The sequence below is a fragment of the Cervus canadensis genome, chromosome 16 (assembly GCF_019320065.1).
Source record: "Cervus canadensis isolate Bull #8, Minnesota chromosome 16, ASM1932006v1, whole genome shotgun sequence".
Lineage (NCBI taxonomy): Eukaryota > Metazoa > Chordata > Mammalia > Artiodactyla > Cervidae > Cervus > Cervus canadensis.
This window is the reverse complement of record NC_057401.1, coordinates 33,452,620-33,479,010: the sequence shown is the minus strand read 5'-3', so window position 1 is coordinate 33,479,010 and position 26,391 is coordinate 33,452,620. Positions and strand designations below refer to the sequence as shown.

The 26,391-nt window shown below is 38.2% G+C and overlaps 1 protein-coding gene across 3 annotated transcripts in view; it reads right to left on the bottom strand.

Annotated features, from left to right (window-relative positions):
• FYB1 (FYN binding protein 1) overlaps positions 1-19,962 on the bottom strand; it is a 164,300-nt gene extending 144,338 nt beyond the window's left edge. The window contains exon 1 of one of the 3 annotated variants that reach the window (XM_043488906.1): positions 19,869-19,962. In XM_043488906.1, coding sequence (XP_043344841.1) covers positions 19,869-19,871 — 3 coding nt within the window. In that variant the 5' untranslated portion in view covers positions 19,872-19,962. The remainder of the gene's footprint in view (positions 1-19,868) is intronic. The other 2 variants (XM_043488909.1, XM_043488907.1) reach the window with 2 other exon arrangements.
• Positions 19,963-26,391: the final 6,429 nt, after the last annotated feature.

Below are 26,391 nucleotides of genomic sequence, written 5' to 3'. Positions count from 1 at the left end.
TTTTTTTTTTTTTGATACTGAAAGAGTGACAGAATCACAACAGTAATGTTTGAAGAACTTAATTAAAAACTTTACTTAGAAAAATACATGAGCATAAACATCAATGAATATTGTGACAAAAGAGGAGCAATAATGGAGGGCATGAAGGAGATTAGCTCTATTAGATATCAGAATATATTATACAATAATAATTGAAAAGGTATAATAATACAAGCATAGACATAGATGGCTCGAAAGAGAGCCATTATATGCAATAATCTAAAAATAACAAAAACAGGGAAATAGAATATCCACATAAATATTATTTTAACTTCACACTGAATTTCGTCTCTAAGTCATAGTACATTGCAAATAGAGAGTAGAGTTAAAAGGAAAATCAGCAGAGTATCGATTACAGTTTTTATCCAGAAAGGTGTTGGCTTCTACAGAATTTACAGCAGAGGAGACCAGCTCATAAAGGAGATAAACCTGCCCTGTGACAATGGACAACAGCAATAAAATAAATAGAAAACAAAATATATAAATTATTTGCACAAATGTGATCAAAATTTAATATATTCTAAATTAAGAATTTAAATATGAAGGTATCATTAAATGTCAATAGATAGCCCCTCACTCCCTGTACACCCATAAATCCTCTATGAGAGGAAATAGTAAGCTAATGTAATTGAAAGTGTTCAACAGCAACTAAAGAAAATTTATTTAAAATGGTTCTTTCATATTAAGTAATTAATGTGAAAAAATTAAGAATCTTATTCTTTCAGTGTTTATATATCCATAAAGTACCAATAAATTTATTTTTTTAATTACCTTTATGACTTTAAGGAAATCATCCAAATTAAGAAAATAACCAACATTATTATATGCAAGAAAATGTTTATTACAATTTTCTAATTGGGAAAATCCTGGCAGCAAACAAAATGTCTAAGTAAATTATGCTATCTTAACTTAAATCACTAAAAGAACTATGAGCAGCAGGTAACAGCATGGAAGAATGCTCATGAATTAACCTTAGGTGAAAAAATGCTAAGAAAATTATATTAAAATATTTATATATTTACTAGTGGATAAAGAATGAATAGTCATACAACATGAAGGAAATAGTTTTGACTGTGGATTATTTCTCTTTTCGAATTTCCTTTAATATATTTTGCTTAACAGACAAAAAGAAAAAAAGTCTGTTGTGCACAGAAGAGGGAAGGAAGCAGAAGGCAACTTGATGTTTTTCACAAAAGGTTAAAGCATTTTTAAATAGAAGGTTAAAGCATATGTCTTAAAAGGAGGGCTCACAGCATCCATTCGGCACAGTTAACTAGTAATCTGATACTAACTGAGTAACACCCACCTAGAGAAAGATAAACTCATTTTAGTTTATGAAACAGTAAGTTCTATCATCCCCACCTCTAGGCTATTCTAGTGCCATTTCTTTGTAGTCTAGAGTCAGTCAAGTGGAATAGTTCAGGCCCAGGCTCTGGAGAAAGTCTGGGTTTGGATCTTAGTTCTACCACTTATTTATTGGTTGTGGGTTATTTAGCCTTTGGTTTCCAGATCCATAAAATGGAGTAAAGTAGTATATCTCACAGAATTGTAAGAATTTACTGAACTGATATTTTTAAAACATACCATTGTCTGGTATACAGGAAGCACTTAGTAAAATGTTAGCCATTGTTACTATGTTCCTTATTTCCTCAGTACAAAGTTTGAAAAGTGATTCAAATATCCATATAGCTCAGGACAGTGCTATACTAAAAGGAGGGAGATAGAAAAAAATCCATTTTTATAATTCTAAAGAAAAGTATACTTTTTATCACCCAGATTATCTAGCCTATTAATCTATTATTTGAGATTCCCTGAAAGTTTTTAATAGGAATAAGATGTTTCTATCAAATAGGAAACCATTTAAAAATTTACAGTGCAAAAAGGTGAACTCAAGGAAACTCTGAAGTAGATTTACTAAAGACAATTTTCAAATATGAGAAAAGAATATTTCTTTTTGCTCTTAAAGAATCCAAAATCTAGTTTTATTTCTATGAAATAAAAATGGCCGTAAAAACTGCCAATACCCATCTAGGGAGCCTGAACCCTCCCTGTTCTGTTAGAGACTGTACCAATCATTCATTATCAGCCCTTGGGAAATGTCAGTGACAAAATCTAAGATAAAACTTGCAGGGAGGTTGGCTTATATTTTCTGAAATAAGAATTCTATGTGTTATAATCTCTGTGTTTTCCATGATTTAGCTGAAATGGATTGGCATGTATATCCTTATTTTTGAATCAAGTGAGAATTTTATTTTAAACTACAAAGTTACTCATTAAATCAGGAGGACAGTTTGCCTTAATCAGATTAGGCTCCAGTAAAATTGTGAGTCTGACAGCAAACATGTACTGGCAGCTTGGGGTATGCAAGATAGCATGGTAGGATACAAAATAATTGGGGAGAAAACACATTTGAATATTAGAGGAGCTTGATGAGAACTTCAAGGCATTGACAAGAGAAATGCTGAAGGTGGGACATGGCAAGTCAAGGGGATGTAAGACTGGGGCGAGAGTGAAAAGTGGAAGGTTTCTCAAAGGAAAAAATTAGAGCCATGCATTAAAGGGAGGGTCAGAGCTGGGTGGGCAGAGAAGAAAATGGAGAAGTAGCAACAGTTTAGCTACAAGAGACATATATGGACGATCTTAACACTCTCTAGTGGTATGTCTTGAAAAATTATTACTAAAATGTTAACTGTGATTTTCTTCAGATAGTGGAACTTTCACTGTCTGTACATTTTACTTTCTCAAATTTTTGAAAAATATTCATCATCATGCATATCATTTTTATAAGAGGGGAGAACAACAAGGCTATATACAGTTAGAGGGGAAAATACTTTTTGCTGATTCTCAGTAGATAAATGGAAACTGTATAAATAAACGCACCGGTTAAGAATATAGGACATGGAGTATTTTACTAAAATTCCCAACTCTGTTTGCTCAGTCTATTTGACACTTAAACTTTTTACCCCACTTTTCATTATGAAATATTACAAGCATATCTGAAAGTTTTTTGAAAGTGAATACCAAAATCACCCCCCGCTCCTCAGAGTCTACATTTGTTAGCATTTCTCCACTCTTGTTTTTGCTTTCTATCTATTTATCCATTCATCTTTTTTTTTTCTTGATGCATTTCAAAGTGAGTTGCAGACATCAATACCCTGTTTGATACTAAATTTTAACTGCTCCCCAGTTTCCTCTGTACACACACACACTAGTCCAGAACCTTTCAGCTGGTTGTTATGCACTGAAATCTGATTGCACTTCCCTTATCTAGATACGGCTTCCAATCCAAACACATCCCATATCAGCTGCCTACCCAGAAGGCCATTTACCAAACTTAACCCTGATTCTATAAGCTCAGAACTATGGAATTTATTCAACTCATAGAATATTAAAGCCAGAAAGGAAATTATCTGATCTGGGGTCACCAACTCCAGTGTTTCCAGAATTAAGCAGGTAGCTTAAAAAGTGTGTGTCTCCTGTAAAATAATCCAGTGGATTTGATAATGGAGGCTCATTGTGGGGAAGCAACAAGGAGAAACAGTACAACCCAGGGAGCTTGAGAAAACAAAACTGACCCTGGGGCAAGACTCTCAGCCTCAGCCTATGGTTCTAATGGCCCGGCATTTCAACCACAGCTCTTTCTGTCTCCTCTGTGGGTCTAGCACACTTAGAGAAACATATTTGTTAGATATAACTGAAAGAGTACACTGTTAAGTAGAATCTTCCTTTAATTAAAAGTACTTGCAGATGCAGACTTTATAGCCTACAGTTAAATACAGATCTTAACAGTGCAAACAGTAGCACACATATCACAAATGTAAAGATGTGATATATTTCTAGTTTTTCCACACTGCTTGCCCAAGAAGGGAATATTCCTTCATCTCTGGTGGATTGACTACCTGTCTGTGTGTCCATAATGAACCCAAAGAAGAGAACAACCAGTTTTCTCACTGATCAAATATAGTGTCATTTCTCAGGAATGTGCCTGCAGATTTCTTTTCTTCTTTCTTTTTGGTCTGTGTGGCTTGCAAATTAAATAGAAGGAGTTACTGTGCGGAAGGGAAGAAAAATGGGGATGTAGGAGGGTCAGGACATATAGATATTATGCTTGCTTTTTCACGCCCATTAGCCACCTAGATGTGGTTATTTGGCCTGCTTTATGAAACTTCCTCTCTCCTTGCCCTGCTTATCAAATTCAATCAATGTTTGCTCAGGTTAGTTAACTTTTACATCTATGGAGAATTGAAAACATCTCCTTTTCATTTGTGCGTAGTTACAGGTGGAATTTGCTTAGAAATCAGAAGGTACAACAAATCTGCCTTCACAGTCTTTCCTTTGTATGCTTGATAATTAAGCACAGATAGTTTGGAAACTCACCCCTTCCCCAACCCCATCCCCTAGGGAACTAATTTATTAAACAGTATGTATCTCAGCCTTACTGTGTTGGGATAGCTAGTTCTGCTATTTGAAAAAAAAAAAAAAAAAAATCCACCCAGGCCTGAAATGCTGTCTCATGCAGTTGTGAGTACATGTGATAAAATTAGGTTCTTTCGGGTGAATGTCCTTTTGTGATAAAGTCAACTCAACTACTTTCAGAGTTATAAAGAATAAAATTGCCAGTAGTTCTTTTGGAGTATGCCTGTACACTGACAAACCAAAATGTATTAATGTAAGTTAAGCCTCCTAAACCTCCTATTTAAGAGTTTTTACTAGATTTCACATGAATTCTTTCAACTGAATGTCTGTCATAGATCAAATTCAGCAGATGTTTATTTCAACCTCTTTTGATCTCTGTCAGTACTTACATAAGGATTCAATTTATTGTTGGCTTATCAGTTTTCGTAGTTAAAATCTGACAAGAAGCTAGTGATTCTGAGCTCTGGTTTTACAGTTCCACTAGCTGGTTTTAAAAGGCATATAGTAAAATTCTGAAAAATTTTAATAAAATTAGTTTTTACTGAATTAATATTTTAAAGAGCATATAGCATTTTTTTTGGGGGGGGGGATGCTTTAAAGGAAAAGGTCCCAACATGAAAAAAAAAAGAGAAAAAAATTTGAATGCTTTTAAAATTCCCATTCTCAAAACACTTATTTTGACTAAATTTTGTTTTGCAAGTTCTTTGCACATTTTACTTATGAGACAGATAATCGTTTTAGAAAAATTTTGCATAGCTTTTGTTATGCAACAGGCATTACTCTGAAGACATTCATATGTAAAACTGCATAAGTCTTATAACAACCTTAAAAAGTAGTAGGTATAGTTATTCATTTCTTTTTACACACAGGGAAACTGAGGCACAGAGAGGGTAAACTGATCAAAATCACATGGCTGAAAATGGGCAGCACTGAGATTCAATCCTGGAAGTCCAACTCCAAACCAAACTCACTTTAAACTCTATTCACAAAAAATCAATCAATTTTCACTTAGGGTTCCTGTTACACTGGGTTAGACTTGGTGTACATGATCATCAACATGGGTTAAGCAGTAAATAAATAACTAAAGCAAACTTTAGATGTTTGAATCTTTTGGGGGAGCTTAAAAGTAAAAAGTACCTGAGCCCCAGCCGACCAGCTGAGTCAGTATTTCCGGGGGTGGGGCTCAGGCAATGGTGTATTTTAAAGTTAAACAGCCGGTTCCAATGTGCTGCCAGATTGAGAGCCACTGGTTCAAGATTCTAGCCAAGTTTTACTACAAGGAATTTCAAACTTGAGCAGGCATCAGCATCACATGGAGGGTGTGTTTAATGTACAAGTGGCTGGGTTCAACTCCCAGAACATATTCAGTCAGTCTTGGGTGGAGCCCAACAATTTCTGTTATGTATCCAGTTCAATGAAGCTGGTGTTGCTGGTTTAATGACCACATTTTGAAAAATACTGTCTTAATAAGTTGGGACAGGGATAAGGGTGGTAATAGAGACCTAGAAGAAACTGGACTAATTCTCCAAGTATCTCATCTCTGATGCTGACACATTTCCTCTAGTTTGTTGATTTATGCAATAACATTGATTGAGGATGAGAGAGAAAAGAAAAAGGAAAGATATGACCCTAAAGGGAAGTGAGGGACATGAGATAGAGAAGAAGAATCCACATCTTCAGTAAACTAGACTTTGTGACTCTTTTACTGGCCTAACCACATGTCAGTGACAGAATATGAAATGGGAAAATTTAGCAATAGCAACCCTCAGAAAGAAATGCTCCGTTCTGTGTCAGAAACAGAACAGAACTGACTGAGAGCAAGACTGGAGGGGTGGTCAGGTGGGCTGTTGCTTTAGGGTACAGAAGTATTTATTAGTTCAGCTCTTATAGGTAATCTGAGAATCTGAGCTATGGCTGATCTTTGAAACCAAGGGCGAGGACAGATATGCTTTTTCCCAGCCTCAGCACCATGAAAGATGACCAAATGATCAACGCTAAGAACTGCCTGAGGATAGAGCAGCAATTCTCAACTGGGGATGTGAACTTGGTAAGGGGAGCAAGAAGCACACTTTGTAATATCCGGAAATGCTTTGTGTTGTCACAATGAGGGGGGACAGAGGTGCTACTAGAGCTAGTGGGTTGGGACCAGAGATGCTGTTAAACATCCTGCAATGTACAACATTGCTAAAGTTGAGAAATGCTGGGCTAGACACAGTCCTAGAACCAGAATCTGGGCCAAGATGCCAGTTGACTTAGTAATGAATATACTAAATGTGCAAAAGTATTGGGGGCCTGGATCAGCTATCAATATAGACCTGTTTCTGGGCTGGAGGAACCTCATAAAGAAGTAGAAGTAAGTACAACATTGGAGACAGCAAAAACTAAACAATCTACCAACAAAACCATATCAAATGGGTTACCACATAGTTCCAAAACACAGAAAGAAGACTATTAACAAAAAATAAAAGCCCAACAAAATCAACAACTGAAAGATGGATTTGCCTCAGTTTAAGCTAAAATAATAGGACAATCTGAAAGTGACCTTAAGAATTTAGGATACATCAAGTAAAAAAATAAATGAATAATATCTGTAGGAGAGTATGAGAATACTTGAAACAAAACTGGGCAGACATTAGGCAATCACAGGTGATAACAAAAAGAACCAATTTTAAAAATTAGAAATAAAAACTTAACCATTGAAACATAAATTCAATATATGGGATGAACTATGGCTTGGACACAGGTAAGGTGAACAAATATCTTGGTCTGTCAGGGACTGAGCAGTTTCTAGGACATGGCACTTCAGTGCTAAAACTGGGAAAGTGCTGGGCAAACTGAGACTGTTGGTCACACTAGACATAGATGAAGTGAATGGGAAGATGAAGTTGATAAACTGATTCAGGATTCATCACAGAGGCACAGAGATAAAAAAAAGTGAAAAACCAGTTAAAATCACATAGGATAGATTGAATCTATCCAGCCTTCTCTAGAGTAACAGGGATGCTAGAGAAAAAAAACTAGGAAGGAGGAAATGATAGAGTAATGGTTTTTGAAGAAATAATAGCTGAGAATCTTATATAGAGTTAAAGAAAATCATTAGGCTTTACATCAGGGGTTGGCGACTATAGCCCATGGACCAAAGTCAGCCTGCCACAAATGTTTGTGAATAAAGTTTTATTGGAATGAAGCCACAGCCATTTGCTTATACGTGGTCTGCAGCTGCTTTCATGCTACAAAGTTAGAGCTGAATAGTTGTAACAGAGACCACAAAACCTAAAAAACCTGAAATATTTACTATTGGCTCTTCACAGAAATATTGTAGATCCCTGCTTCAACTTGCAACTCTGAGTATCAAGCAGGATAAATAAAAATCAATTCACATGTCTATGAAGCACATTAAAGCTGTGAAACATAAAGACAAAGTAACATCTTGAAAGGAATGACAGAATTTCACCTACAGGGTAAGACAATTAGATTTATATAGCACATGATTCAGCAACACTAGAAGTCAATGAGGTAAGTCTGCAAAGTGCTGAGGAAAAGTAATATCAATTTAGAATATTTATATATGGCTAAGCTATCATTTAAGATTGAAATTAAAATGAAACAGTTTTCAGTCATACAAAACTCAATATACATTGTAGTATATAATATTATTCTTCTTTCAAATGGGTACCCATCTCTGCCATTACTCTGAATGCATAAAGATTATACATCCCTACATCTCTGCCCTTTTTAGCTGAGGCATGACTATGCAATGTATTCTGGCTGATTAAATGTGAGTAAAAGTGGAGTACATTTCTTCCAAGTAAAAGTGTTAAGAACTAGGAATTGGATTGGAAGGTCATGTTCCATGGGTAATTGCATTGTATTAAGATTCTTGTTGTGTTCAAGAGAACAGAAATACTAAATAGCAGTAGAAATTGTTAAACAGTAAGTAAGAGTATGTGTACTTGGGTAAGAAGATATATGAATCCAGAGCCCAAGAGTAAGATGTGAGGAATAATGCTATATATGGAGTTCTATGGAGCATACAGATTGAACAGTATATCAGAGTTAAGAGTTTAGAAACAGTCACACATATATGGGAACTGGACAAACGGCAAAGGAAGCAACAGAAGGAAGTAGGTGAAAAAAGAGACTGAGCTAGATAGTACTTGACAATCAGTTGTCCACAGGTATAAAGACCTGATTATTAAAGACCTAAAGGTGAAAAGAAAATCTTTAAAATATTTAGAGGAAAGGTGAGGAAAATAGCTTTAATATTTGAGAGTAGAGAATAACTATTTAAAACTGACATCAAAGCAGAAATGACAGACTTATTTTAAAATTTGACAGCATTAAGATTTAAAACTTGTGTATAAAACAGAGACACTAAAAATAAAAAAGAAGCCATAGATTCAAAGCATAAAATTAGCAATGCATATAACTGACATGAGCTTCCCTGGTGGCTCAGATGGTAAAGAATCTGCCTGCAATACAGGAGACCCAACACCTGGGTTGGGAAGATCTCCTGGAGAAGGAAATGGCAACCTACTCCAGTATTCTTGCCTGGGAAATTCCATGGACAGAGGAGCCTGGAAGGCTACAGTGAGTCAATGGGTTTGCAAAGAGTTGGACATGACTGGGTGACTAACACGTTCCCTTCAAAAATGACATAGAGTCAATGCCTAGAATATATAAGGAATTACTATAAATCAACATGAAAAGATAATCCGTAAGAAATGAACAAAGCACATGAGGGGAATTTACAGAATAGGTTACCTGAATGGTCAATAAACTTACAAAAACATGTTCCATCTTAGTAGTAATCAGGAAAATTGAAACAAAAATGAGTTTTGCTATGCCAACAAGAGTTTAGTTTCCAAAATATACAGACAGCTCATACAAGTCAATATGAACAAAAATGAACAATTCAATCAAAAAATGAGCAGAAGGCCTAAACAAACATTTCTCCAAAGAAGACATTCAGATGACCAACAAGCATGTGAAAAGATGCTCGATATCAATAGTTACTAAAGAAATGCAAATCAAAACTATAGTGAGGAATCACCTCATACTGATCAGAATGACCATCATCAAGTCTACAGGGGAGTTCTCTGGTGGCCCAGTGGTTGAGAATCCACCTTCAAATGCAGGAGACACAAGTTTGATCCCTGGTCAGGGATCTAAGATCTCACATACCAAAGGGCAACTAAGCCTGAGAGACACAACTAGAGAGGTATGTGCACCACAATTAGAGAAAGCCTGCACATAGCAACAACGACAGAGCACAGCCAAGATAAATAAATAAAAAGAAGGAAAAAGGGTCTGCAAATAAAGCATTTTGGAAAGGGTGTGGAGAAAATGGAACCCTCCTACACTGTGGTGCTGCCACTGTGAAAAACAGTATGGAGTTTTCTTTAAAAATTAAAAATAGAGTTACCATACCATTCAGCAGCCCCATTCCTGGGCAAATATCCAGAAAAGACAAAACTCTAATTAAAAAAGCACATACAAAAACCAATGTTCATAGTAGCACTATTTGCAATAGCCAAGACATGGAAATGGCATAAATGTCCATGAACAGATGAGTCAACAATGAAGATATGACATATCTGTATCTATATTTATATTTAATAGAATATTACTCAGTAACAAAAAAGAATTAAGCAATGCCATTTACAGCAACATGGATGGACCTAGAGATTATTATACTAAGTGAAGTAAGTCAGTGAAAGAAAGACAATTATTATGTGATGTCACTTACATGTGAAATCTAAAAAAATAATGCAAATCAACTTATTTACAAAACATCCTCACAGACATAGAAAGCAAACTTACGGTTACCATAAGGGGAAAGGAGGGGAAGGAATAAACTAGGAATTTGGGATGAACAGATATACACCACTATGTATAAAATTGATAGGCAATAAGGATTTACCATATAGCACAGGGAACTATACTTAATATCTTGAAATGACCTATAATGTAAAAAAAAATCTGAAAAAGAATATATATAGATATATCACTGTGCAGCAAACCTGAAACAACAGTATTGTAAATCAAGTACAGTTTAATTTAAAAATCTGTAAATGAATAAAGTTTTGTATATAATAATAAATTCTCAAAACTCTATCAGTAAATCTGGCAATACCAAGTTTTAGGGATGATGTAGAGAAATGGGAAATGTCATAAAAGATGAGCAAGAGATAAATTGTTACAATGATTTCAGAGAAAAATTTGCTAAATTCAGTAAATTTGAAGGTGCCCAGATCCCTTATGCAAAAGAATATTTATTCTAGTACTGTTTGAAATGGAAAATAGCAGATGAATGGATAAGGAAGCTGTGGTACATATACACCATGGAATATTACTCAGCCGTTAAAAAGAATTCATTTGAATCAGTCCTAATGAGATGGATGAAACTGGAGCCCCTTATACAGAGTGAAGTAAGCCAGAAAGATAAAGAACATTACAGCATACTAACACATATATATGGAATTTAGAAAGATGGTAACGATAACCCTATATGCAAAACAGAAAAAGAGACACGGAAATACAGAACAGACTTTTGAACTCTGTGGGAGAAGGTGAGGGTGGGATATTTCAAAAGAACAGCATGTATACTATCTATGGTGAAACAGATCACCAGCCCAGGTGGGATGCATGAGACAAGTGCTCAGGCCTGGTGCACTGGGAAGACCCAGAGGAGTCGGGTGGAGAGGGAGGTGGGAGGGGGGATCGGGATGGGGAATACGTGTTAATCTATGGCTGATTCATATCAATGTATGACAAAAAAAAATAATAATAATTAAAAAATTAAAAAAATAAAAAAAAATAATGACAACAAATTCAACATCGGATAATAGATGACTAAATAATAAATAATATATAATAATAAATAATTATTTATTATAATAAATAATAAATATAATATATTTAATATAATATATAAAATAAATAATAAATAAATTTATAATTACAAATAAATAAAATAGGTGGAACTAGAGCTGCATGTGTCCAAATGCATATGTATTGAAAACATACCAATGTCAAGATAAAAGAATGCAAATGCAGAAATCATAAAAAAGCAAAGTGGGAAATCACTATTATATGGTATCTTACGGATACAGGCAGATTAAATAAAAATATAAAAACATGTTAGGGAAGGTGAGGTGTCACTCTCAGAGCCGACATTCCTTTACCTGTAGAGGGAAGGGCATGGAACTGGGGAGGGTAAAATGAGGGCTTCAACTTTGCCTTTTTAATTTTTTGAAAAGATGGCAAAATGGCAATAATATGACAAATGGTACAATAATATGCATGAACTCTGGGTGTGAGTATGTGAATATTTGTCACGTTGTTTCCTAACATGCTACAGTATTTTAAGAAGAGAAGGGTACAGGAGGAAAGAAAGGGCAGATGAAATGCATCTCCAAGAACTAGGGAAGTGATATTGAAGTTACCAAACCCGGAGCTGGAGCCCCCACCCATTTGCTTCAAGAGCAAGGCTGCTGAGCATTTAGTGTTTGCGCTAATGTGCTCTAAAGTGCCTCTCATTTCCTCCTCTGTGCATTGACATGTGCATGAGTGAGATCTGATAGAATTTGAACTTATCAATCTTGGCTCAAAACTTGCTTGTCATAACAGAGGAGCTTTTTTTTTTTTTTTTTAACACATTGGTACAGATCTTGCAGCAAAAGGGAGGTAGTCCGATTTGCAGAAGCAGAGGATATACAGATCAAGAGTAGAGAGTAGGCGTGCATGTGAAGGGAGTGTGTGGAGGAATGTGGACTTCTATTTGGGGACAGTAGCCTGTCATTCAGAACTGTGACTCACCCTCTCCAGCTTACATGATAAAGACAAGAACCACTGCTCTCCCTCTCCAAGAAAGAACTGGGTAGGAGCCCTCGTTCCCAGAGGGATTCTTGTAGCTCACATTTCATACTCTAATTTGCCTGGGATACCAGCTCTCAATTGAGCCTCCATTGTAGCCCCTCAAATTATTTGTGGGGTCACAAACTAATCCCCCTCAGAAATCCTTCACAATTTAAACTCTTGGCTGTGTTTAAATCTGGGGCTCACAGTTTTAAAGGATGAGGGAGAAAAAGTCAGTATTGACTTTTTGAAGTCAATTCAAAAAGTTGAATTAATGAAGCCCCCTATCATAATCAAGGACATCTAGAAAGGATGTGCGTTGGTTCAGAAAAAGCCCTCCTCTCAAAATGTGAATCGGACAATGACACGGACTCCTTTGCTTGGGAGTCTCCAGTGGTTGCCAGAGGGGAACAGAATACCATCAAATTCCTTGTCGTGACCCTGGAAACCCAGCAACATGTGAAAGTTGCCTCTTTCCAGAAGCCACCTCTTTGCCCCTCTCCTCTCCTCCTGCCTCATGTATTCTTGCAGATCCAAGCTCTCTCCTGCCTCTTGTCTTTTGTACCTGCCATTTCCTGTGTCTGAAATGGTCTTTACTGCCACATTCCCTGTGCCCAGCTTATTCTCAATCTTCGGTGCCATAACTCTCAACCTATACCAAGCCCCACTTTATACATTAAGGTTTCGATTTAACCAGTCTAGGCTGGGGCCTTGAGAATAGGTATGATTTATAAGGTACTCATGTGATTTCAATGTGCAACCAGGGTTGAGAACCAGGGCTTTAGTTTAAACATCACTGCATCAAAGACCAGACTGGTATCTAAAGAGGATGTTTCCTTCTTATGTCCTGTCTCAGCTCCTTATTTACCTCCTTCAGAGCTCACTACCTGGTATTTTACTTACATGTTTACTCGAATTGGTGGCTCAGATGGTAAAGAATCTGCCTGCAATGCAGGAGACCTGGGTTTGATCCCTGGGTCAGGAAGATCCCCTGGAATGACCACTCACTCCAGTATTCTTGCCTGGAGAATTCCATGGACAGAGGAGCCTGGTAGGCTACAGTCCATGGGGTCACAAAGAGTCAGACACGACTGGGCAACTAACACTTTCACTTGACTTTACTTCAATTAGCTTTCCATCTTCCAGGGAACAGTGGTCCTCCAAGTGTAGTCCCTGGACTAGCAGCATCAGCATCACCTGAAAATATCACCTAGAAATGCAAATTTCTAGGCTCCATCTCCGACCCTTCTGGATATTCAGATGTGTGCTAAAGTTAGATCCACCACATTCAGTGTGAGCTCCAAGAAGTCAGGCCCTCACCATCTTTTTTGCCCTGCATTCTTTCTTGTCCAGCAGAGTCCAACAAGGAACAAGGGCTCAATAAGCCTTCATTAAATAAAGAGTGATAACACATTTCTTCTGTAAGTAGCTTACATGCAAATTGTGAGCTGACTGAAAAGAGCAAAACAAACTAATAAAACCCTCAAACCAATTTTATACCTAATTTCTTAAACATTCTAAGGTTTATTGGTAAAAGATGTTTCCCCTCTCTAACTGTGAACATACAAAAATCTGTGCATGATTCACTATTTTCTCCTCACTATTTTTCAGGAAATCTATGACTTGAAATGTGCCTAAAAGTATTTGTCATGTGGACAGTTATCATTCTATCATTTCCATTTCGGGCTGTGAAGTGAGATAATTTGTTTAAAGTTTCAGATTATGTTAATTTCCACAGGATCAGATATTTGAGAAGTAGAATCTTACTTTTTTGTCCTTCTGCTTCTAAAATGTAGAATCATATTATAAAGAACAACAAGGAACCCATAGCCAATCCTCTACCCTTACTAAGCAACTTGAGAAAGAGCTGGCAAGACCAAGTCAAGATCCCACTGCAAAGCCAGCACTCCCTGCCACCAGGTAGCTAAAATCCATCGTTCATTATAGCTTATGTCCTTGTCCTCACAAAACCCCATGTACTTTTCCACCTAATTCCCACAAGTTTCTACAGTTCCTCTACCAATAAGTTATAGGAAGAGGGTGATAACAGGTGAATTTCTCAATAACCACTTGGGCCACCGTGTGGTTCCACTTTCTAATACCCGCTTCCGGCACTCAGCCTGGAAGAGGAGGGTTTAGTCACACCAGTAACACAGAACTTAGAGAAAGGCTAAGCATTTGATCATTGAGTCCCTTGTTCTGAGCCCTGGGGTGGAGAGCCACAAAGCCAGTGACCCCTTCAGTCTCCCACCCCAACAGCTCTGCAGGAAGATTTCTGTAAAGTGATCACTCTGAAAATAGGATAATTCATAATGGGACTAGCAGAAGTTACAAGCAGTGCCTCCCAGATCTAACAGAGGTGGTCACCAGCCTTAGGAAAGGTCCTTGACACTCCCAAAAACCAGTCCCGGGCTTTTCTTGAACCACTATCTTCCTTGGTACCTACTTTTTCTCAGATGCAGCATGAGACAGAAAAACTCAGGCCCTGAGAGCAGACAGAACTGGCTCAAATCCCAGTCCCAGTATTCACCAGCTGTGTGGCTGTGAGTAAGGGGATCACCCTTCCCAAGAGTCAGTGTTCTCAGCTAGAGAACAGGGACAATAGCAGTAACTGCTTGCAAGGAGGTGATCGGGATTTTATGGCAGACAGTGAGGAGGAACTAAAGAGCCTCTTGATGAAAGTGAAAGAGGAGGGTGAAAAAGTTGGCTTAAAACGCAACATTCAGAAAACTAAGAACATGGCATCCGGTCCCATCACTTCATGGCAAATAGAGAGGGAAACAGTGGAAACAGTGGCAGACTTTATTTTGGGGGGCTCCAAAGTCACTGCAGATGATGATTGCAGCCATGAAATTAAAAGACGCTTACTCCTTGGAAGGCAAGTTATGACCAACCTAGATAGCATATTAGAAAGCAGGGACATTACTTTGCCAACAAAGATCTGTCTAGTCAAGGCTACGGTTTTTCCAGTAGTCATGTGTGGATGTGAGAGTTGGACTGCAAAGAAAGCTGAGCACCAAAGAACTGATGCTTTTAAACTGTGGTGTTGGAGAAGACTCTTAGGAGACCCTTGGACTGCAAGGAGATCCAACCAGTCCATCCTAAAGGAAATCAGTCCTGAATATTCATTGGAAGGACAGATGCTCAAGCTGAAACTCTAATACTTTGGCTACCTGACTCATTTGAAAAGACCCTGATGCTGGGAAAGATTGAAGGCAGGAGGAGAAGGGGACGACAGAGGATGAGATGGTTGGATGGCAGCACCAACTCAAGGGACATGAGTTTGAGTAAACTCCGGGAGATGGTGATGGACAGGGAGGGCTGGCATGCTGTGGTCCATTGGGTTGCAAAGAGTCAGACACGACTGAGCAACTGACCTGAACTGAACTGATAGGGATTTGATGAGATGGTGGATGCCAAAGCTTGCGCTTTCCTGGTGGCTCAGATGGTAAAGAATCTAGCTGCAGTGCAAGAGACCTGTATTTGATCCCTGGGTTGGGAAGATCCCCTGGAGAAGGGAATGGCAACCAACTCCAGTATTCTTGCCTGGAGAAATCCATAGGCAGAGGAGCCTGGTGGGCTATAGTCTATAGGGTTACAAAGAGTTGGACACAACTGAGTGACTAACGCTTTCACTACTTTTTCATGCCAAGGCTCACAAATGTTAATGGCCATTATTATTGTCTTCCTGTGTTCACTAGGAGTCTTTATACCTCCTTAGGAAATCATTTTTATTTGGGTCTGGAAAGAAAGAAACCAACAGTCTGGCGGCTGCCTGCACTTTTATAGGTGCTTTATAATTACAGTCTTATTCACTCTTTAAAACAACCTTTCAAGATAGTGTCATCATCATCTTCATCATTGTTGGATAAGGAAACAAACTCAGAGCTTAAGTGACTTATGAAAAAACCATGCAACTATAAAGCAAAGAATAAGTAGGTAGAAATACAGCCTTTGACTGATCTATGATGTCTCTCAAGGAGAAAAAGTAGAAGAGTTTTTTCCCTTCCTTTTATATGCTACCTGCCATTCTGCAACTTGTTATAGAATGTCAAAGGCGATGTTGGGGAGAGAGAAACTAAAGGAAATCTACTTCCTTTTTAAGTATAACCTTGATAAGCTACAAAGGCATCCTATACCATTATTGCAACTGGGAAATTCGTGCACCATGCCACTATATAGTTTCGTTGTTTTTGTTGTTTAGTTGCTAAGTTGTGTCCAACTCTTTTGCAACTCCATGGACTGTAGCCCATCAAGCTTCTCTGTCTGTGGGATTTCCCAGGCAAGAGTACTGGAGTGGATTGCCATTTCCTTCTCCAGGAGATCTTCCTGATCCAGGGATTGAACCTGCATCTCCAGCATTGGCAGGAGGATTCTGTACCACTGAGTCACTAGGGAAGCCCTCACTATATAGTAGGTAAAACTAAAATATGTTGTTTTACAAGAGGGTAACTTGGTTAAAAGTCTAAATATATCTGTTTTTTTAAATTTACCTATTCTTTTAGCATTTCTTGCAATGGAAAATAATTAGGCAACAAACGTAAATGAATGTTTATGATAGTCTTATCTGTATGACCATAAAGAAAGAAAACTAAAACAAAAAACAATCTAAATGTCCAACTATATGGAACCAATTAAAATAAATTACTGGTTCCAAACAGGAAAAGGAGTACGTCAAGGCTGTATATTGTCACCCTGCTTATTTAACTTATATGCAGAGTACATCATGAGAAACACTGGACTGGAAGATGCACAAGCTGGAATCAAGATTGCCAGGAGAAATATCAATAACCTCAGATACGCAAATAACACCACCCTTATAGCAGAAAGTGAAGAGGAACTAAAAAGCCTCTTGATGAAAGTGAAGGAGGAGAGTGGAAAGTTGGCTTAAAGTTCAACATTCAGAAAACTAAGATCGTGGCATCTGGTCCCATCATTTCATGGCAAATAGATGGGGAAACAGTGAAAACAGTGTCAGACTTTATTTTTTTTGGCTCCAAACTCACTGCAGATGGTGATTGCAGCCATGAAATTAAAAGATGCCTACTCCTTGGAAGGAAAGTTATGACCAACCTAGATAGCATATTAAAAAGCGGAGACATTACTTTGTCAACAAAGGTCCGTCTAGTCAAGGCTATGGTTTTTCCACTGGTCATGTATGGATGTGAGAGTTGGACTGTGAAGAAAGCTGAGCACCGAAAAATTGATGCCTTTGAACTGTGGTGCTGGAGAAGACTCTTGAGAGTCCCTTGGACTGCAAGGAGATCCAACCAGTCTATCCTAAAGGAGATCAGTCCTGGGTGTTCATTGGACGGACTGATGCTGAAGCTGAAACTCCAGTACTTTGGCCACCTGATGTGAAGAGTTGACTCATTTGAAAAGACCCTGATGCTGGGAGGGATTGGGGGCAGGAGGAGAAGAGGACAACAGAGGATGAGATGGTTGGATGGCATCACTGACTCGATGGGCATGAGTTTGAGTAAACTCTGGGAGTTTGTGATGGACAGGGAGGCCTGGTGTGCTGCAATTCTTGGGGTTGCAAGAGTCGGACACAACTGAACAACTGAACTGAACGGAATACAATGCAGTCATTAAAAATGATTCATTATTAAAAATGCTTTCATAACTCATATATTATTCAAAATATTTTAAATTAAAAAGCAGATAAGGGGATGGTTTATAAAGTATGATAGTACTTATAGAAAATTATATTTATAAAATATATTTTAAATGACAAAATTCTAGAAGAATCTATACAAATTTAGCAATGATTGCCCCAGGTGATAGGACTATAGGAAATATGTATTGTGTCATTTCTGCATGTCTATATTTCTAAGAAATTTTTTTTAATAATGTGTTACTTTTACAATAAGATTGTGCTCTCTTAAGAAAACATTATGTAAGACATCAAACACACTATCCAATTAAACCTTTCTTTTTTTCTTCTATTACCATCTTGTGTTCCCTAAGAAAATTCAAATAACCCCGTAAACCACAATGCCCTCACTTGTTTTTGAAAAGAATATGGCAATTAAGGTCAAGATTTTTTCTAAGAATCCTAGATCTGCAGGTCAAGTATGGAAACATTAGTGAAAGTGATATTCGCTCAGTAGTATCTGACTCTTTGCGACCCCATGGACTGAAGCCCGCCAGGCTCCTCTGTCCATAGCATTTCCCAGGCAAGAATACTGGAGTGGGTAGCCATTCTCTTCTCCCTCTGGAGATCTTCCCTCCCCAAGGATCAAACCCAGGTCTCTTGCATTGCAGGCAGATTCTTTACCATCTGAGCCACCTCTGCACTTTCCCCACTTTGGCTCACAAGATTTCAGACTACAAACTCGTGCCATGAATTCTTTACCCTGTCCATTCCAGTGCCTGCAGGGTGCACTCTCTATCCCCACCAACTACTTGTAGGGATCATTGCTTCAGTCCCCATTTTCCCACTGGGAGGTGGCAAATCAGTCATCTTCTCCATAAGGAGAGATTTCTCAGTCACAAAGTCGTGTTTGACTCTCTGATCCCATGGACTGTAGCCCACCAGGCTGCTCTGTCCATGGAATTCTCTAGGCAAGAATACTGGAGTGGGTTGCCATTTCCTTCTCCATAAGGAGAGAAGGGGTAACCAATTTCTAGTCTTACAGGACCTGGAGAGTTGGGGAAAGTTGCGTGGAATTAAAAAGTTGTCTCTCTTATGGACTTTGGGAGCCTAAGAACACCACATGTATGAGAACACAATCAATTATACAGAGAAATAATAGGAAACTAGCAGAATATTAATGCTGTAGTTAAGGTTCATTATGAGTTAAGCTAGTTTTTATGGCACACTGGGAACCCAGTCACGATTTTAAGTGTGCTCCACATAAGGATTTTCTATTAACTTTGGAACACAACCTGTCCCTAAGATTTGGACTGTTTGGATTTTGTTTGCTTCTCTTAATTAAAATAATAAACTTCATTTTCTTTCTCTTTCTTTTTTTAAATTTTAATTTTTCTCCATGTTGTAGGGGCATGTGGGCTCTTAGTTTCTAGACCAGGGACTGAACCTGCACCTAGAAGTGCGTAGTCTTTAACAACTGGACCACCAGGGAAATCCCCTAAACTGCATTTTTCTAAACAAAAGAACTCCTCTTGTAAAACTTCACTATGTTGTCAAAATGACACTCATGCTCAGCAATATTACCCAATGTATATCACTGGCGTTTTCTTCAGGTTTCCAAAGTGCTCCTGAAAGGAAACTTGACTGCCCTGTGGTTCTAAACGAACCATCTTAAGAAGCAAAGACAAAGAATGTAGCTTTTCTTTCTTTAAGGCATAACTCTTCCTCTGTTCGGAAGGCTAGAATCAGAAAAGGGAACTCCTGCAGCCACAGTCTCTCAACTGGTATAATAACGCCTTAGCAACTTTATTAACAAAGGGAACGACGATGAGATAAGCAAAAATTCCAGAGGCTTGGAGGACCTGCCCGTGAGGCACACCCACCCCTCTCTGCTCTGTGTAGAAAAGATCAGATGTTTGCCAGGAGATGAAAGAGAGTCATAAAATCTATTACTTACCATTTTTTTATGAACGAGTTGATGTGGGTGGCACACAGCGACTCCGAAGATGCTGTAACTCGGACAGTGAATGTGCAAGTTAGCTATGCAGACAGTACTTCCTTTTTTGAACCCTGTGGTCTGTCCAGTTTTCACACATTGATATATAAGGTTTATTTGCATGTTATCTCAGAAACATTTGTGTAACTGGCCAGGTTTATCCAGTTACTATGCCTTACTGATATGAAAACAGCTACAGGTAGAGCTTTGAAGTCTTAAAGATTGACACAGACCTTTTTAAAAAGTGTCTGAATAGTAAATTTTGTGTATGTTATTAACCCATTTTATATATAAAATGAGTTTGTAGAGGATTCATATTAACATGTTAACAGTGGTTGACTTCGGTGGAGATATTATTATAAATCCTTGTTTTGTACTTTGCTGACTTTCTGACTTTTCAATTTTGAGTATATAATACCTATTTAAAACAAACTATAATCTTAAAAAGAACAAAATGATTATGATAATTTTAACCATCAATTTCAATGCATTTAAATCTATCTCATCAATATTTAAATACAGGACATATTTTAACCTTATCATAAGATGTTATTTGTTTCATTAAAAATATAAAGTACATGACAGTCTAGGTTCATGCGTTAATTTTTTGGTAATATTTGTTAGCAACTGACATCTTAATTTGAGGTTGCAAATTTCTAGATCTTGTAAGTATTACCACATTAACCTAGTAGAGGGGCACCAATTTTTTTTGTTTGATCCTGAGCTAATACTAACTACTACCATGACGATAAAAATTCTTTAGTAAATGGATGTTTCCTTTTATTTATTTCTTAAACAAAAATGTTTTTCAAAATTGAGATGTGGTTAGAAATATGGATAAAACCATTGCCAGGACAAGACAGAAAGGCAGAGGAGGGGTCAGTTCCCAGAGGTAGAAAGGAATTTGAGATTGCCTTGAAATTGTAGGTATTTTTAAAATGGGGCTTGAGGTTACTCAGGAGCTAGGAGAGTAGTCAGAAATTATACTGTCTCTGGCACATCATAAGCATTCAATGAATGAATGGAGGAGGAAGATCAAGGTAAGGCAGGTATGAGAAAACTAGGCATTTTTTTAGACAATAAGACATTGCCAGAAGACCTTGAAATGGAGACATTCTTTAGCATAACCAGAAAGCCTCTCATCCACTATCTGTTGGAACAGTACAAATTAGGGTCTAAAGCAGAAGTTTTTCACCTGGCAGCCCATTAAAATCACCTGGGAAGTTTTAAAAAATCCAAGTTTTCAGGTTTAATCCGAGACCATTAAATAAAGACCTCTAGTTTTAAGCCCCAGGCATCAGTGTTTTTTAATACAGTTCCCCAGGTAGTGTCAAGGTATAGGCAAGCCTGGGCTCTAAAGGGAGGAGTAAGTGACATACGAGGAAGATGAAAAACAGATTAGCAGGCAAGATTCATCAGTGGAAATAACCCTGATGTTCTGACACTGTTTACTACTAAGTTTATCAACATATTTTCACTATACACTACATAATAATTACTTTTTCTTGATCATTCCATGACTTTTCTCTCTGGGCCAGTCAGTTGGACAAAAATCACATGATAAACAAAAACTGAACAATTTCCATTAACAATGTAGCACAAGTCTCTGGTTAAATGAACACTGAGTTTCAATTTATTCATTTGAGTTCCATTTCAGTTTGTGTTTATTTAATATTTCTAAATGTAGTATATTTAAGAGGTGTATTTTGGCTAAGAAGAAACAGGCTAAAGCTCCCATCCGTAACTCATAATCCACCAATAAGTTTTTAGTTTTTGGAGCATAATCATTTTACTTCAAAAAACATGTATTTCAATCATCACTTATGTGAGTACATTTCCTGTGAAGTCAATTAAGTATGCAAATCCTTGAGCAGGAAGATGAAACAGGAAATGCAAGAAAGCTGACACACAATAGAATGATACCATCTGAAGAAGATAAAGTTTTTTTTTTTTTTTTTTTTTTTTTGTGGTATAGGCACTGAAATTATTCCTGCTAGCAGAAGGGTGAAGTACCTTAGAGAATGCAAATGTGGTTATAATTCTTCAAATCTCTTTTCATAAATTTGCATTCTGGAGAACTATTTACGTTCAGGCAATGGTAAAATTAGGCTGTCTCCCTGGTACACAGTGACAGCTAGATGGAGACTGTGAGGCTCAGAGACAACCTCGGGGGTGGAGGGGCTGGCAAATCCAGCTTCGTTTTTTTTTAAGTCAGTTTACAAGATGGAGGCAGGGACCTCTAATAACAATGTAAGTCACACTGCTTATGCTCCTTATTTAAAAACACCGTCGTTGTATCTATCAGGTTTTAAAAGGAGCATGGTTGAAGTTGTTAGCATAGAGGGTTAGAAATACTTAGAAACTCTTACATGATTGATTTCAGCTTTGTAACCTGAATGGCTAACATTTTAGAAAAGAAACAAATGATCATCTACTTTACGTGTTCAACGTTCACAGGACCGGACAAGACCCCTGAGATAGGAGAACAAGAGGATGTTGAGTCTCACCTCTTCCAGGAAGCTTTCTCTGCTGCTGGCTCATTCATCTCCCCCTTTCCTGGATTCCTGTAGAGTGAACCTGGAAATGAAGCTCTTTGATATCTTTGCCTTTTATGGTGCTCCCATTGTATTGGCTGCATTAAGTTTGGCTCCCTAACCAGATCTGAAATTCCTCCAGTGTGAATTAATTTTTGTACTTCCTTCTGTCACCCTAAGAGCATAGAGTAGCTTTTACTCTTTTTAAAGCTTTTTTGGCTTATGTGTTCTTTTCAGAATCTGATAAAAGCAGTATATAGTTTGCACACTAATTATGCATGTGCACAGTCTTCCTTGAAGCCCATCATTTCTGGGAAGCTGTAGGAGAACTCTTGGCTAAAATATCTTCAAATACTAGGAGGTAGTCACTATATTATATTGGCGCTTTTCGATGATGAAATGAAAGCACAGAAATGTTCAGTGATCCCTTAAGTTTCCAAATCAGGGAACTGGTCAGCTGAAACTTCATTATTTTGTAAACTTGTCTCCTTTTATCAACATGCATTTGAACCTTGCCAGGAAAGAACAACTCAAACTCACAAAATAGATTCATAGAAATTCAAGGAAGTTCTAGTCTCCCTGTGTGCAGAGATATGGAGTAGCCAAATGAAAACTAACAGGAAAAAAGCAGGATAAGAACAGGCACGCTTTAAAAAATTGTGCAGGAGGAAATGGGTAGTTCCTTGATTTGGCTTATTTCTCTTTCACTTTTCATTTTGAAAACAAAATGGGTGTTTTTCACTCTTGTACTTTCTATTTTTGATGAAAGAAGGCCTTAACCCTTTCAGAACATCCATGCACTGGGAAGAAATAACATGTTACACCAGTGAAAAATCAATTTCTCTTTCGAGAAATCCTATATTTCAATAGGATCATTACCTGAAAACTGGGTTTGCCTCTTGGTGAGTGTCGAGCCAAAAGACATATCAAGCCAAAGCATAGGAGAAGGAAGGACTTTTTACTTGCAACATGTAAGGAGAACACTAGGTGTCTTTCCCAAAGCAGTATTACCTGGAACAGCAACATTGGGGAAGTTTTAAGTTAAGGGTATATGCATATTCATGAAGTGGCTTGGACAGTTAGCAGTCCAAACTTTAATTGGCTGAAATCACTAGAGTCATCAAAGGTCAACATCATCATCTCTTGTTGTTGTTCAGTCGCTCAGTCATGTCCAACTCTTTACAACCCCAAGGACTGCAGCACGCCAGGCTTCCCTGTCCTTCACAATCTCTTGGAGTTTGTTCAAACTCATGTCCATTGAATCGGTGATGCCATCCAACCATCTCATCCTCTGTTATCCCCCTCTCCTCCTGCCTTGAATCTTTCCCAGCATCAAAGCCTTTACCGATGAGTTGACGCCACATCAGGTGGCCAAAGTATTGGAGCTTCAACATCAGTCCTTCCAATGAATATTCAGGGTTGATTTTCTTTGGGATTGACTTGTTTGATCTCCTTGCAGTCCAAGGGACTCTCGAGAGTCCCTCTAGATGATCTGGTGGTTGAGGGCTTCAGGCTAATCTTTAGCACTCTCAGTGAAAGACTCCCACTGAACTGCATTCTTTCGTTCCCTTAAGTTCATTAATTACTGAGACTTGTTCAAGGACAAGCATTGTGGCCAGGCTTAGAGCACAAAATGGTTAAGGCAGAAAATGACTTCTCTTGTGTCAAGAAAGTCATACAGCGTGCTAAGTCGCTTTACTCGTGTCTGACTCTGTGTGACCCTGTGGACTGTAGCCTCCCAGGCTCCTCTGTACATGGGATTCTCCAGACTAGAATCCTAGAGTGTGTTGCCATGCCCTCCTCCAGGGGAACTTCCCAACCCAGGGTTGAACCTGCACCTCTTAGCTCTCCTTCATTGGCAGGTGGGTTCTTTATCATTAGTGCCACCTGGGAAGCCCCTGGAAGAGTTCTATGTTATATATTAATTTACTTACAACTTTCCTATTTTGCGTATAATTTGTATCTTACCCTCTCTTGAGATTTGGGCACTCCTAAAGTTTTGCGGGGGCTTCCTTGGTGGCTCAGATGGTAAAGAATCTGCCTGCAATGTGAGACACCTGGGTTCTATCCCTGGGTCGGGAAGATCCCCTGGAAAAGGAAATGGCAACCCATTCTAGGATTCTTGCCAGGAGAATTCCATGAACAGAGGAGCCTGGGGGGCTATAGGCCACAAAGAGTTGGACACAACTGAGTGACTAACAGATACACAGCTCTGTAGGATTCTGCTGAGTCTTGTAATTCTTTTATCTTACTGGGTCTCTAAGAAAACATTTAACTGACACCATCAAAATATACACCTTCATTGGGTTGATCACTACCTTTGAAAATGTGTTAATGATAATTGCACTTCAATGAATAAAAGAAAAAAAAGGTCCCACATGAAAATAGATCTGTTTTCCTTTTTGTCCTTCCCCATTCATTCATTTGTTCCCATTTTCCTTCCAAACAGGAAAGTGATGCAAGAACAATTTGGAAAATAAGCTGATAGGCTTTGGGAATGAATAGACTCAGAGATGATGACAAAGGGGAAAATGGATCACTATCCCATTCTAGAGTTGTTATCCTGTCCCACTGTTGATTAACTGTAGGTATGAATATTCTCATTTTCTCAGTCTGTTGTTTAACTTTTAAAATTTATGTTTAATTGGAGGATAATTGCTTTACAATATTCTGTTGATTTCTGCCATACAACATGAATCAGCCATAAGTATACATTTATCCCCTCCCTTTTGAGCCTCCCTCCCATCCTCCCTGTTTAATTTTAAAACAGAAATATTTCCATTTTCAGTCAGTTCAGTTCAGTCGCTTAGTTGTGTCCAACTCTTTGCGACCCCATGAATCGCAGCACGCCAGGCCTCCCTGTCCATCACCAACTCCCAGAGTTTACACAAACTCATGTCCATCGAGTCAGTGATGCCATCGAGCCATCTCATCCTCTGTCGTCCCCTTCTCCTGCCCCCAATCCCTCCCAGCATCGGGTCTTTTCAAATGAGTCAGCTCTTCCCATCAGGTGGCCAAAGTATTGGGGTTTCAGCTTCAGCATCAGTCCTTCCAATGAACATCCAGGACTGATCTCCTTTAGGATAGACTGGTTGGATCTCCTTGCAGTCCAAGGGACTCTCAAGAGTCTTCTCCAACACCACAGTTCAAAAGCATCAATTTTTTGGTGCTCAGCTTTCTTCACAGTCCAACTCTCACATCCATACATGACCAGTGGAAAAACCATAGCCTTGACCAGACAGACCTTTGTTGACAAAGTGATGTCTCTGCTTTTTAATATGCTATCTAGGTTGGTCATAACTTTCCTTCCAAGGAGTAGGCATCTTTTAATTTCATGGCTGCAATCACCATCTGCAGTGATTTTGGAGCCCCCAAAAAATAAAGTCTGTCACTCTTTCCACTGTCTCCCCATCTATTTCCCATGAGGTGATGGGACCAGATGCCATGATGTTAGTTTTCTAAATGTTGAGCTTTAAGCCAACTTTTTCACTCTTCTCTTTCACTTTCATCAAGAGGCTTTTTAGTTCCTCTTCACTTTCTGCTATAAGGGTGGTGTCATCTGCATATCTGAGGTTATTGATATTTCTCCCGGCAATCTTGATCCCAGCTTGTGCTTCTTCCAGTCCAGTGTTTCTCATGATGTACTCTGCATATAAGTTAAATAAGCAGGGTGACAGTATACAGCCTTGACGTACTCCTTTTCCTATTTGGAACCAGTCTGTTGTTCCATGTCTAGTTCTAACTGTTGCTTCCTGACCTGCATACAGGTTCCTCAAGAGGCAGGTCAGGTGGTCTGGTATTCCCATCTCTTTCAGAATTTTCCACAGTGTATTGTGATCCATTTAGTATGGGATAAATAATGATGAAGCCATACAGCTTTTTTTTGGGTGCACTCTTAGAATATATTTCAAATTTGTTTATAATAGTAGATTTAATAGCATCCCCAGTTT